We start from the raw sequence: 14297 nt of genomic DNA on the forward strand, positions 1-14297 counted from the left end.
TCCTGGTTGGCGTGCCGACGCGTTGCGAAGAAAGGACAAAAAAGCTTCCCTCTGGCGTCGAATCGACTCTGCGATCGATATTCACAAGATAGCGACCGCGTGGTGAAATCACATTCCGCCGCACAGCTACCAACCGGACGAAGAAATCGAGCGATAAAATTAGAATTGTCTTATCTTTAAACGGTCCCATTTTGTATATAGCGATGCCAGCCGTTCTGCCCGTTCCCCTTTGCACGATCCTCGAATGCCTCGACATTCGTTTCGTTCTTTTTCTCTCTTTCTCTCTCTTTCTCTCTGTCTCTCTCACGCGCACACTCTCCATTTTTTTCTTTCGTTTTTTTGTTTCTTTTTTTTTTTCATTTTTTCTTTTTGCTTTCTTTCCACCAAAGAAGAAGCTTCATCGATCAGAAAAAATCGTCGTCCGCGGCCGGTGATATGTCTTTCGCCACTGATCAAAACGGAAATCTCCGAATCCGGGACGACACTTCGCATTTTCTTTTACGTCTTCCCGTGATTCGAAGCGTCTCTTTTGTATTCGCGTTTCTGCTTCTCGTCGTTTCGTGGAAGGAAGCGAGACTTTTGAATTTTAATGCGTACGAGATGAGACCAAACGACACGTCGGTCTTGTCGCGAGATTTTGATTAGCTTTGATGTAACGTCACAAGATAAGAGGTGCGTGAACAACCAAATCGGTTCGAAGAACGGAAAAAAACAGTTCGAATGTCCGAAGTAACGCGTCGCTTGCACGTTCCCCGCGTCGCGGCGATTACTCGTTGCTATGGTCGAATTAAACAGTAACTTCTCAACACACACGCACATATTTTACGTAATTTCGTACGCCGTAAATATTAGTGGTCCTTGTATTTAGAATTTTAGTGAGTTCGATCCGACTAACTTAACTTTATGTCAACTACCCGCACGAAGGAATTGAAAGTGCGTTATCGAGAGATCCTATGAGGTGTCTCTAAACGTTGGACCAAACTCTGAGACCAATTTTACCAACCGTTGGTCTGTAAAATCGTTCACACGGAAAACTCTCTTTCGAGTTACGGTGCCTCCCCTAGCTACGTATCGGAGGATACGTTTTAATTGTTCAAAAATTTTGGAATTTTCTTTCCTCCGGTTTGGAAACGTCTCGAAGAATTCACGCGAGTGTCTACGAGTTTGTGTATCGAAAATTTTCAAAACGAGACGAAACATTTCCTCCGAGAGACCTAACTTCGTTTAGTTTACACGTTTGCGTCGTTAGCGAGACAAGCTCGACGAGTTTGGCCAAACGTTACGGGAACTTTCTGCATGAGAACTAAAACATTTACCCTCTCTTTCGCCTGGCTGCAAAAGTAACGTCCGATGTCGAGCGATAATTTACTGAAAATGATTTTGGTCCACTGTACTTTTGAATAGTTTACATAATAATATTACATTACGAGACCTCCTGTGACGGCTCTTTTCGTAGTAAAATATTCAGACCAGTTAGAGAAAACAGCCTGCGAAATGTATATAAATTTTGCGTAACGCTCGATTCGTCTTCGAGAAGACTACACGTCTTCCTCGTATGTTCACAGTAGCTTCAGGTAGCGCGTTCTTTCGCGTACGACTCTAAAGCTTCCCCGGTGCTCGTGTCACGCGGTTTTCTGTAGCAACGAATAATCGACACGTTCGTAAATGAAATTCGACTCGGGACACGTTTCCCGCGAAATTCAAAGTGACGAGCGACGGAAATGAATTCTCGCAACCCTCTTTGTTTCTTTTGATACATGCATCTTCTTTATTGTCTGTCTGTCGTGTGTTCAGACCTAACGAAAGCTTTGTCGGTAACGCGTTGCTCGCCAAATTTCGCCGAGAAATCGATCGAAAAGACTTGGAACTGGAATCTCACAACCGCTACGATATAATGCAAACGTGCAAACGTATCGAGGGTGTGGTCCCCGATCGGCGAGCGATGCATTAATCGAAAGCTTCACCGGGACCGAAATATTTCGTCGTGGACAATCGGTGTTCGACTACTTGGTCGATCAACTAAAATATCCGTTCTCGATACTCGCTGTGTATACCCTACTAACTTTTAAAGATTTGCTCTGTAAGTTTTTTTTTTTCTTTTTTTTGTTTCTTTTGTTTCTTTTCTTTTTGTACATACTTATGCGTACATGCATGCGAAGGAACATATGTGTCTCGTGTCTCGGGGCTAAATTGTGCGACGATGATGCTGCGTTGTTTTTTGAATGCTCGTGTCGATACAAAAATAAGTGGTTGAGAGGTACTCGGTATCGCACATTCGAGATTCGAATCGCTGAAGCAAAAAACGCGCGCTCGAAACGAACGCGAGAGTGGACAAAGTATTTCACGCGAGGATTCGTCGATCGCTTCGACGTTTCTACGTACATGTTCTTTTTTTTTCTCCTCCCCCTCTCCTCCATTTTTCCTTCTATTCTTTTTAAACGAAATTGACTTCAAGCTATCCGAAAGCCCCCGTGTCTCGTTCGAAAGCGAATAAATCGTGCGTCGATTAAAATCCGGGGCGCAACACCGCGCAGAGACTTTCGATTCCTTAATCGATCGGGCGTTTATTATGTACAAGCTTCGTTTCGATTTTGTTTTTGTTTTTTTTTTTTTAAATCTTTTTTCTTTTTATCGTTCGTTTGTTTTCGTTTACCCGTCTAAGGAATAACGTTACAAAATCGTTACCGCGGATCAAAAACACCGGTCCTCTCGCCGACCACAGGGTTAAAAAGGATTTCAACGTGTCGAGACTATTTAAACATTACGATGCAACACGATTGACGTCCCGGTAAAAGAATTGTTCTTTGTATACGTATGTATAGCCATCTAAAAAATGATTGATTGGGAATAGTATTTGTTTCTGTAGGTACTGTGACATTGATTCGTTCGCAAAAATATCGTTTTAAAACTACGTGCATGTTCGTTCGTTTTGCAATCGCGCGCGCGACTTGAGAAAATAAAACACAAATACTGGGTGGCGCGCGGAGATGTGTTCGTCGTTTTAAAATGGAACCCACCCGATCGTCGATACCGATCCGTTAACATTATCGCGCGACTGAATCTTGGAAATACAAACAACCCGTTGTTCTTCTTATCGCCGTATCTTGTGTTCGTGAATGTTAATGTAACATTCGAAACATTCTTAGTTCTTCGGTGAATAATCGTTTCCGCTAACGTTTCTCGCTTAATCTATAATCGACGGAAACTCGTCCGCTAATCGTACGACTTCTCGTTCGTCGTGTTTTAGAAAAACGTTCCGCATCGCTCGCGGAGTGAAGTTATTTGTCGCAATTTTTTTTTATAACATATTGGTTACCAAATGGTATTTCATATCGCCCGAAGAATGTTAAAAAATAAACTAGTGGCAGTTGAAAAGAAAATAAACAGTACGTGTCATTCAGATGATAGAATTAGAAAGCTACGTTCTTTTTTCTCTTTTTAATACGATAGAACCTCGAACAATGCAACCAGTCGACGATTGGTCGAGAATTTTGTTTATTATACCCCGTTGGCAACTAAAAGAAACAGTCATTGAGCAACCAATGACTTTGTAACGAAAGAAACGATAACAGTAGTCACAGATAATACACGAACGAACTTGCAACTCCATTTTTCATTTATCGAGGTTCTATTATAATTGTACACGCGAGAGGAAAATATTGACAATCCTGTAGGTATTAAATTATTTGACAGTTCAAGTCAGAAATATTTTGAAAAGTATAATTAATCGTTTACAAGGAAGCTTCGACAAATACAAAATATAACGTCACAGAAACGTACATTAGTATATTTGTTGAACCACGTAATTGGAGCAAGGTATGCGATACTTTGAAAGCTTCGATAAATTTCATAAATTAGATATACACAGAGAAGTATATACATACGTTTCGTTACATCGCGTACAAAGTATTTCGTTTGTTTCTAATATTTGTTTCGTTCTTTCGAACAGTTTAGAACCGTAGCTTTCTGTTTCTTTTAGTAGTACGTTCGAAAAGTAAACGTAACAAGGAACAATGTTCTTACAATTGCCGCGTATTTATTTATCGATGTTTCATCGGTCCGTTCGTCGCAGATTTCTTCTTGCAACGCGAGGGAAAAACAGCCGTTTTGATTTATACTTTACAACGTATCTTCGAAAAATAGAAAGTAAGCGAAAACATTGATCGAACGTCTCAGTCAGCGTTGCCCAATGTTCGACATTGTTTTTTAAATACGAGAGATTCCAACAGTCCTCAATTGCACGAACAATTGCACGTTTTCAATTGCACGAACAATTTCGACTCGTTCTTAATCGACATAGCATTTTTCATCTCCTTCGATCAGAGAAAAGAATAACAAACGAACGAATCGACGAAACATTGATAATTGAATATACGACCGAGCAATAATACAGTAACATTCTGTATTTATTATAATTCGTTTAAAATAACGAGACGAAGTGGAACATTTGGAAACGAAGAAATTTTGAACAAGTTACGTTACAAATATTTGCGACAAATAACTTTCTCGCGCGCAACGACGAGTCGACCTTGCACGGACTTTTTCGTTCTCAAATGAGTTTCAAATCTCGCAACGTTTTTACAATTTTCCACCATTTTCCTGTTAATTACCCCGAAGGGAAGTATTCGGGCGTGCTTCGACGCGCAATGACGATCGAACACTTTCGCTTCGAAAACGCATCCTTCGAATACAGGTAACGAACGAAGGATACAACCGTTGAAAGTCGTTGACTTAAATTACGATTTCTGGAAACGTGCGGAGCAATAATTTTGCTACTTTAATCGTTACACGTGGTCGCGAGTGGTCAATTGTTTTCGCAGGGAGCGTCGAACCGCTGAACAGCAACGCTTGATAGGAAAATGGTTTCTGCTATAATTATACATGCCAGCAGCGAATGATCGTGGTGGAACAACGAGAAATTATCCTACATCGGGTCGAGAACCGTCTCGACGTAATCTCGACCAATAAAAATCTTCTGTAACTCAATTACATCGTGCCTTTCGTTATTCCTAGTTTCTCAGTCCCTTCGATCGCGATCGATCGACTTCTCCTTCCCTTGACTCGACCACATTGATCGTTTGTTCCCGAACGACAAGATCTCTTGGCATCGTTCGAATTTCCTCCCGATGCTCGCGGTAGGATTCGAACTCTTGTGTACAAAAAAAGAAAGAAAGAAAAACCGAGTCGTGACATCGGGGAAACACATCGGAAACAACAAACAGATCCTCGGTGCCTTGAATCGATTTTTCAACGACACTCGCATTCTCCGTATATGTACATAATAATTTTCGAAAGAAAACGCTCCGAGTTGCTTCCAAACGTGACAAATTTCTATCCTCGACGGTCACGAGGACGATACAACGATCGATATCCACTCGTTCCGCGCGATTTTCGTATCCGATTGTGTTTCTCCCCGTGTTGCGATCGTTACGGTTTCCATCGGGTCGAATATCGAGCGGTGGTAAAAAATTCAAAGCCTCAAAAACTACGCATCGATCTCGATATTCGGGCCGATATTTGTGTACCGTGAAACCACGGTTAACATCAATGGGGCATCACGTTGCAACGAGAACAACGTAGAACGAGTACGCGTTGCTTAACGACAAATGGGTGAACGGTTGGGAATTCGACGATAGCTTCGAGAGCTCGTATCTCGTCGAGGCTTCGGTCCAGGTTACGCGTGTCCTGGACAAACGTAAATCCGACGAACGGAGCATCGTCGCGACCCAAGTATGGCTCGTACGACGAACACGGATCATCGACACTGCTTCTGCTCGGCCGTGACGGAGTTCAAGGTCCCAACGGACGACTTCTTCGACGACCTCTTGCCGCCCTCCGTCTTCGAAGCACCGCCATTATCCGATCCCTTGGTACCCGTCACCCTGCAGGACCTGCCGCTGGTTTTTTGACCTTTGCTCGACTCCGGTACCTTGTCCAATTCGGCCATTGCCTCCTGTATGGCGTTCTCCAGCTGCATGTTCAATTTACGACTTCTAGAAAAAGAAACGAGGGACACGAAAATATCGTGGCGTTAGTCGTGATGCACATCGGGTGTACCCGGATATACTGTCTCGGCAAGCAACAGCAAAACCGCGGTACATCTACGGTGCACGCTACTCGGTTAGGTCACTACTCTGCTGATCGGCGACCAGGAGACACTGCTCGAGCGTTTGGAATCGATTTTGTTAACCGCCAGGTTAACCAGGTATTTGTAAATTAAACGATCGAATTTTACGAATGTGTACTGTTCGCGATATCCTCGCGGAGAGTTTTATCGATTTTAGGAACACGGAGATTATATTTGGCACTTTAATTTTAAGTAATAAGTAAAAGTATTTGGTGAAAATCCAAGTAACATTCGTAAGTAATAAGTATTTGGTGAAAATTAATAGTAATAGTTTACTTAGTCGATTTAACGACACCAATGGGGTCTACACGTGTTACATTGAAAGAAGGTAACGATTTTATTCCAGGAATCAAACTTTTTGATCTCGATCCGAGACCACCCACTCGTGGTACGGAAATTTTTAGTTTTATAATATACTTTTCACGATATCTTCGCGGAGAGGGTTATCGATGGATTTGTTAGGCTTTACTTGTAAATATGAGCCCAAAGATCATTTCTTTCGGACCTTTTTTTGACAAATTTTTAACCACGTATAGCTAGAAATAATCTCAATAAGGTTGCGTTTGGACTTATTTTTAATGGAAGAATTTCATCGATTGTTCGATAATACTCTCGAGGAGATATATTGAAAAATGTAAGGATTGTAATTTTTATTGTCGATTTCTTGACGACTGAACGACTTTTGTTTACTTAGTGTTTGGGAAACGATTCGTATCGTTATATCGTGGAATAATTGATACTCCACTTATTATTTAAAATAGTAACGACTTCACCAATTTCAATAACCGTTAGATATATTATAATAGAAAGGTCACCGAGTATCGTCAATGTACAATGAAGGATTACTCATTTCTGGTTTTAAAATTATAGGTGTTAGATAAGAATAAACTAATAATAGATAGTTACTATTTATTTCCTCTTAGAATTGTTTATTCATGATTATTGTCTTCGGATACAGACTTAACTCAAATTGTTACTTACTTTTTGCTTTGAAACGATTTTGCAAACCTTTCCCTTTTAATATACCTTAAGACCGTTGAAATTAGCAAAGTGTTACCGATGTAAGTAATTATTGTTATTGTTAAACAAGACTTACGCGTATTTCGGAGAAAAAGGTAGTGCCTTGAGTTAAGTTGATTTCAAATCTAGGTTTTAGCTTAGATATCCGAACAGTATCAACTCGGATTTATAATAATTATATCGCGATAACTAAAAGTGCATTGTTACAATGAATAGTAATATGTATTGGTAAAGTTTGGCCGCTTGTATTAAACACGCTATACATGGTTTATCATTAAAATTTAAGAGATACGCGTCTTTGAATTTATCACTGATTTCAAATTTAAATACGAAGGGTTAAACAACTTCTAGAAAATAGAAAATTGTCACGTTGATAAACTTTAAATATTTCACAGATGAAATGTATTTTAAAAGAATAATTTATTATGCTAATCAATCGAGTTAATGGTTTGAATAATTGTTTTCAATGTAAAAATAATTTTCATAAAAACTAGTCGCAACAAGCTAATTAAAAAGGCTATTTATAACCATGGTTTTCAAATTGTCGTCAGTATGTTCGATTATAATAAAAATGTGGCCGAAAATGTACTTTTTATACCTACAAAGAACTATCAACGGACGCATATTAATAATAGTTTAGAATGTATCAATATTATTTGAATGATGTAACTAGTCGTACACACAATTAGTGAATTATAATGATAAGAATACATAATATATACAAGATCAAAAATTATATGTGTAGGGAATACATGTCCAGTTTAAATCAAACAAAATATAAGTATATAAAATCATATTTAGTTTCTAACTATACTTTACCTTATTTACACGTATATTCTCCGTTTCTAAAAAGTAAATCAAATTTTCCATAGAATTTACAGAAACAGAAAAAATGTGTACATATTACAATGTACAATCAGTATCGTTCTTGCAGATCGAAAAAGTATTCTTTCAGGCTTATTTTTATTACAACTGTACTCACTGAAGACCTATAACTCAAGGTCGAAAATGTTTAAATGAAATTGATTTTTTACGACTACTCCTTGTGAAAATCCAAGTAACATTCGTAAGTAATACGTATTTGGTGAAAATGTTAGTGGATAATATGATTAAACTATTAAAGAATAATTTATAGTGGTTTGAATAATTTGATAGTAATTAATAGTAATATTTATCTTTCGTTTTGGTGCAAGTCTTTTAACTTAAAACATTTCTGCAACGATTATTATTTTTCTAACGAATATAAGGTATAAATATTTATATCTATTTCGTTTCATATATCGATAAACACACATTTAAATGTAAAATAAAAAAAAGATAAATTGTACCTATATTAAGAAAATTATAGTAATGTTTGTTCGAAACGTGAGAAGTAATATACTTCTTTGTTGCGTGTAATATTAACTAAAAAAATCTAAGTCTTTTTAAAAAAAATGTACACTCTTCGTGTTCCTCGCAATTACTTCCAAATTTAATCTTTCAGGATATTAAATTGTATATGCTAATAATTATGAATACGATCTAAAGCAAAAATGTGGAGAAATTGAAATTACTCATCATTTTAAAAATGTTTAACATATTCCACCGATTGATAATTTCAAATATACCTAATCCAAATGCTAAAAGCAGCAATTTGTGATATTTCAAGGGGAACAAATTCGATTCCCAACACTTGTGTAATGCACCTTTTACGAGAATCGATAGCCGCCCCCATCAAATCAATTGATGATCGATCGAGGTGAGAATAGAACGAAACACCCTCTCCGCGCTGTAAAAATAACTTCTTCATCTGTAACTTGAGAAATAGACGGAATATTGACATTCTCCGAAGAACAATTTAATATTTTTATCTTTTTATAGAACTTTTTAATAATTGTAAAAATTTGACGTGTTACAAATATACGATTTGCAGAAAAATGACTGCACGTACTATGAATTTTGACACTTTCAAAATTTTACTGCAATGTTCACGTCTTCCCTCGTCAATTACGTTTTTTTTTTCTGCAAATTAAAATAATATTTATACGGAAATATGATTTTACTCTATTAAAGAAACATTTAATATGATAGACAATAGAAACTTTTCAAACTTATCGACGTAAGTCGATTATATACAACGAATGATGTTATCGAAAAACTTTGAACCATAAAATTGTCACGTCCATTTCTCTTTTAGAGTATTTTACACATAAACACCGATCATTTTATATCTACAAAACGAAACAAATTTAATATGTCATCAACATCCATAAATATCCGTGGAAATGTAACGTGTTTTATAAACGTTATGCACTATAAAAAATATATTACTAAAGAAAGAATAAATAAGTTATATTTAAACAGCAATACTAAGCGGGATAAATAAACTTACGCATATATATTTGCAGAGTATAGATTAAAACGCGTCTAAAACGCGCAACTGCGATTAAAGAGTCGGAGCATAAGCGTTTTCAAATAAATGCCTCTAAACAGTACTTTAAAAGCTATCTACTGTTAAAAGAATATTGCAAAATTAAAAATCGCAGCTACGCAAAGAACTTCTTAAATGTAATAGAGACTCGATATCATTGGCTGTTGGTTTGTTAATAAATGCTATACAAAGTTGATCCATCAAGAGATCTTAGAGTTTAATGAATCTTTCATATAAAACAATACTTAAAAGATCAATATTTTCAGAGTTCGGCTTTGTAAAGCATTTATCAATATTAACTTGTTATACCTCTTTTATATATCATTTTCGGTGTAGTTGGATAAACGACAATAAAATATGAAATGGAATTATGTTTTTATAGGACCCTTCATTCTTTATATATGGTACATGCATCATATTTTTAGTGGCGTCGCAAATATTTTTCATATAATTTTCAAAAGCAATACTTTTTCAAGCGTATATTTTAATATTATATTCAGTATTTTCTCGATTCTCCAAAGCATTTAATACAATTTCATAATTATTTTAAATTCAAGAATTTTTGTTGTATAAAAATTCAAACTGTCAGATCAGATAAATCTCTCAATTATACAAAAGAAATATGTATATATTTTACAAGCAAGGTGATAAATCATTTATTTGGAAATATAAGATTGGATTAACCGATTAGAAACAACACATGGAATTTCAACGATTATAATGCAGTTATTTTATTCTTCTTTGTTCAATAGAGTTTACCATATTACGATAAAGTTATTCAAATAAAAGTTCAATGGAAACGACAAATGGTAAAATTGATCTCCATTTTAAAATGTTACTTAACTATAAAACGTAATTTTAAACGAAACGTTAAACGTTTATTTCATCGATAGAAGTGATCACGAGATAGTGTTTCTTTGAAACGTATTTTATCGTATCCACTTAAGCCCAGAGTACATCAAGTACATCTTTTTTCATGTTTATATATTTTTTACACTTTTCAAGCATGCACTTTGCTCGATACACGATAGAAGCATAACTTATAGTCTGCTGTTCAATTCTAATATCTTTTAAAGAAAATTATTGTTTATAAACACACGAAGCAAAATTAATAGACTGCTGTACCCCTGGTAATTCTGTTACAAGGTGGAATGGGAATTTTGTACAATCCAAAAGGGAGTAATTATTTGTGTAAAAATAGATTAAAAATTTGCTATAAAATTTTTTTACACAGAGCTTCGTTTCCAAAAAAATGAATTTTGAAAATTAGTAAAATACGCGTGTATCTAACTACAAGGTTCGTCGAATAAAACTTTAGACAATTCTCACTACAGATTCAAAATTTGAGACACTTTCCAATCTTTGTAGAAATAAAACATTTTTATACAAATATACTCATTCAATCTGAAAATTGTACTCTTTCGTATGAAAATATTATTAATCTCTAAAATACAAAATACGCCCGAAAATTAATTTACTTATTAAATGAAAAATTGTTGAAACTACCTCCGCTTTATTGTATACGCAGCTGTGTTCGTATTATTTATGCGTGGATTCGCACGAACTCTCAAACCTTGAAACATATTGCAAATCCATTATTTAAATTTTCCGATACTCTTGCTAGTATCTCGTATTTCATCGATGCGCCAAAATTCCAAAAAAACAAAAAAAAAACAAAAACCAGACGCGATACAGAAAATTGTAGAATTGATCGCGCATCTAAATTTATATCGACAAATTCGCGAGTCGCTGTACGTTACTGCGAGGTCCAAAAAGTTTACGACACCATTTCGTAAGTCATCGTCGTTTATGCAACACCCATCGTCCCTAAGAGGCTTCGATATCTGGTATCTGAATCTGTATCCCCGAACGAGGTGGTGCGACTCACTTCCTAAACTTTTTTCGCGCACGGTGGTGCGCCTCGAGGCCTTCGGAGAGGGACTTGAGAGCCTTGACCTCGACCTGGCTCCGACCGCCCCCGCCCCCGTACCAACGGACCCAGACCGTCATGGTCCCCGGGGGGCCTAAAGACTCGACCTTGCCCGGCCAGGCGGGACTTCCTCTTGCGGCGCCCCATACAAGCTCACCCACTTCCAGTCTCCTCTGGCTCTTCTCCTCTGATTTTGCCTCAGCTATTAAGGGTTCCAAACAAGACACGATATTTTTTTTCGATTCTCTGCACATCCACCCCCTTTGCTTTTTAGCGTTTCTCTATTTCACGCTGTTTCAATCAAGCCCCGTGATGTGATATCAATTGAACGTGAACGTGGTGAGATCAATCACGTATCCGAGGAAGCGGGACGAACCGTCGCGGAATCGTGAGTTTCAGCTCGAACCGGTTTCCCGATTTTCGCCCGTTTGCAATTTATAAACGCGGGAAGCATCTGCGAAGCGTTCGAGTCAATTTTGACGAAGCTGTGCAAGTTTCGCGTGCAACTCCAAAAGAGAGATACTTGCGGGTTTTGTTTGGTTATAGAAAGTCGAGTTCAAGGGATGAAATTATCCATCAAAGTTTTCCCCCTTTCGTGATCACTTGAAACCTATTGGAGAGATCGAGAAGTTTTCTGTACAACTTCTCTATGGTTCTTTAATGAAAGTAACATGGTGTCGGGAAAAGGAAACAAAATTTAATAAGAAAGTTTAAAAGTTTTCATTTCTCCATTCACGACTATCGATTGTCTTATGATGAAGTTTGGTAAAAGTACTCGCTTTTGTTATAAATTTTTACTACACAGACAATATCACTGTACGATAAAACCTCTGAAAGTAAATTGTTCCAAAATCTTATCGTTCCAAAAATATTAAGAGATGGTAAAAATGAATTTTTTATTTTCTTTCTCATTTTTTACTTTCGATGATATGGATACCATAGTGTTCACATAAGACGGTAATAAGTTGTTTTGATAACTTCCTTTTATCTTCAACAGTATTCAGGATAAGAATGGGTAGGATAGAACTTTGACCGATAGGTTTATTCGTTAAATTTGATTTTGTTCCCTATTTTTTAATGTTCTGCACAGCTTCGTCAAAAATCGGAATCGGAAATTTTGTGGATATTCGTTATCAAGTCACTTACATGTGACAATGCCTTTGAAGAACTTTAAAAGTCAATTTTGTTGGAGACTTTCAAGTGCGAATCGTGTCCTTTTCAATTGGCTTTATCTGGGACTAGCAATTGCGCTGTTATTTTATCAATATTCTTTATCATACTTTTATTACCACCAGAAATCACTTTTCCAAAAAGACACGAATTGCAACTTTGCCTCGAACTGCCTACGTCTTCAAGAATTCTATCCACACGAGCCTAAACAATTTTAATACTTAGCCAATCGCTGCGTGAAAAACTACGGTTCATACCGGATGCCTCGCAATGAGAGGTACAACCAGAAAACAGGTGACTCTAGAAGTAAAAATAAATCGAAACTGTTAAAATGTTTTTGTACGAACTATTTGTTTCAATCAGATTTTTAAATAAATTGTACTTGAAACATTTGTTGCGAACTAATAGTAAACTAAACGTTATTACTACTAAAAAGACAAATGGTTCTAGGATCCATGTTTCTTAAATTTTATTAATTTTAAGCTGTAGATTATGTCTAAAAACTTTTTAATAGGCTCTTCAGCTCACCCTGTATATTAGAGCCTCGCAAGCAAAGTGACACTAAAAAAAAAAAAATAAAAAATGAAATATGTTAAATTATCAACGTGATGTATCGAAAATGTGTTCATGAAATGAAACTCGTTCAAATTTTTAAAACAATACGTGATCGACATACCGAAAATTAATATTTTCTTTTCTCTCTTCTATAAATTGATATTTTCTAAATTGTGTTGCACGTACAATTCATAATCTCGAATACTATTTCCTAATGATTAACGTTTTATAGAGATTCTTTTGGTAGAGACTTACCAGTCAACTGCACGCGCATCTCACGTACTGTTAACATTGATTTTTTAAAAAATAATTCTCCGCACGAACAAATTTTAATTCGTGTTTTCAATTTATTTTCACATATAAATTCACCTGCTTAATTGTACCACGCACGCAATTCATCTGTCCAGAATAGTACAACTATACTGAAAAAGTATCACAAAATGTAGAAAGTACAACGAATGTAATTTTCTGCTCTTATTTTAAAAATCTTTCCAACTTCAATTATAATATTTCAAACCCAGAATATTATAGTTTTTAAATTAACGTACAAACTACAATTTAAAAGTTATATTTAAAATTTTTTGATCCCTAAATTAGTATGAAATAAATTAATTTAAAATCAATTTTTGTAACTTCTTAAAAATTTCACAGACATTGTATAATATGAGAAATAAAACCATATAATATGAGAATGTAGTAATATTTTAACGCCTGATAGCCAAGTGTTAAAATCGATTACTCGTGTAGTTAACTATTGCCAATTCCAGACTGCAACGATGCTCTGGTTTGCGAAATTTAATTCGATCGACGATAACGGTTTTCAAATTTCACGATCCCGCGAGCTTTCGTCTGGTTAAAGTCGTGTGTTAAATTCGGTCAATAAGTGCAACGCATAACAACGAAATGGATATGCTCTTGGTGCGTGCTTTACGAACAGGATTGTCCTTAAACTTTCCTAATTTATGATACCACTACGTCTCTATTGTTGGTTTGTACTCTTTGAAATGTGCTTCTTGCTCGCGCGTGTGCTCGTTAAAAAATGATTAGTAGCTTCATTCAAATGGTGGTAGGCGAGATCAGTGGCA

The 14297-nt window shown here is 36.3% G+C and overlaps 1 protein-coding gene across 2 annotated transcripts in view; it reads right to left on the minus strand.

Moving 5' to 3' along the window:
* Positions 1–5744: 5744 nt before the first annotated feature.
* The window catches only part of LOC143149431 (uncharacterized), a 471911-nt gene continuing 463358 nt past the window's right edge, over positions 5745–14297 (minus strand). Inside the window, exons 8-9 of one of the 2 annotated variants that reach the window (XM_076316770.1) lie at positions 11446–11689; positions 5745–5993 (exon numbers count right to left, since the gene is read on the minus strand). In XM_076316770.1, the coding sequence (XP_076172885.1) occupies positions 5756–5993; positions 11446–11689 (482 nt within the window). In that variant the 3' untranslated portion in view covers positions 5745–5755. The remainder of the gene's footprint in view (positions 5994–11445; positions 11690–14297) is intronic. The other variant, XM_076316771.1, reaches the window with a different exon arrangement.

This window comes from Ptiloglossa arizonensis, chromosome 7 (assembly GCF_051014685.1).
Source record: "Ptiloglossa arizonensis isolate GNS036 chromosome 7, iyPtiAriz1_principal, whole genome shotgun sequence".
NCBI classification, from domain to species: domain Eukaryota; kingdom Metazoa; phylum Arthropoda; class Insecta; order Hymenoptera; family Colletidae; genus Ptiloglossa; species Ptiloglossa arizonensis.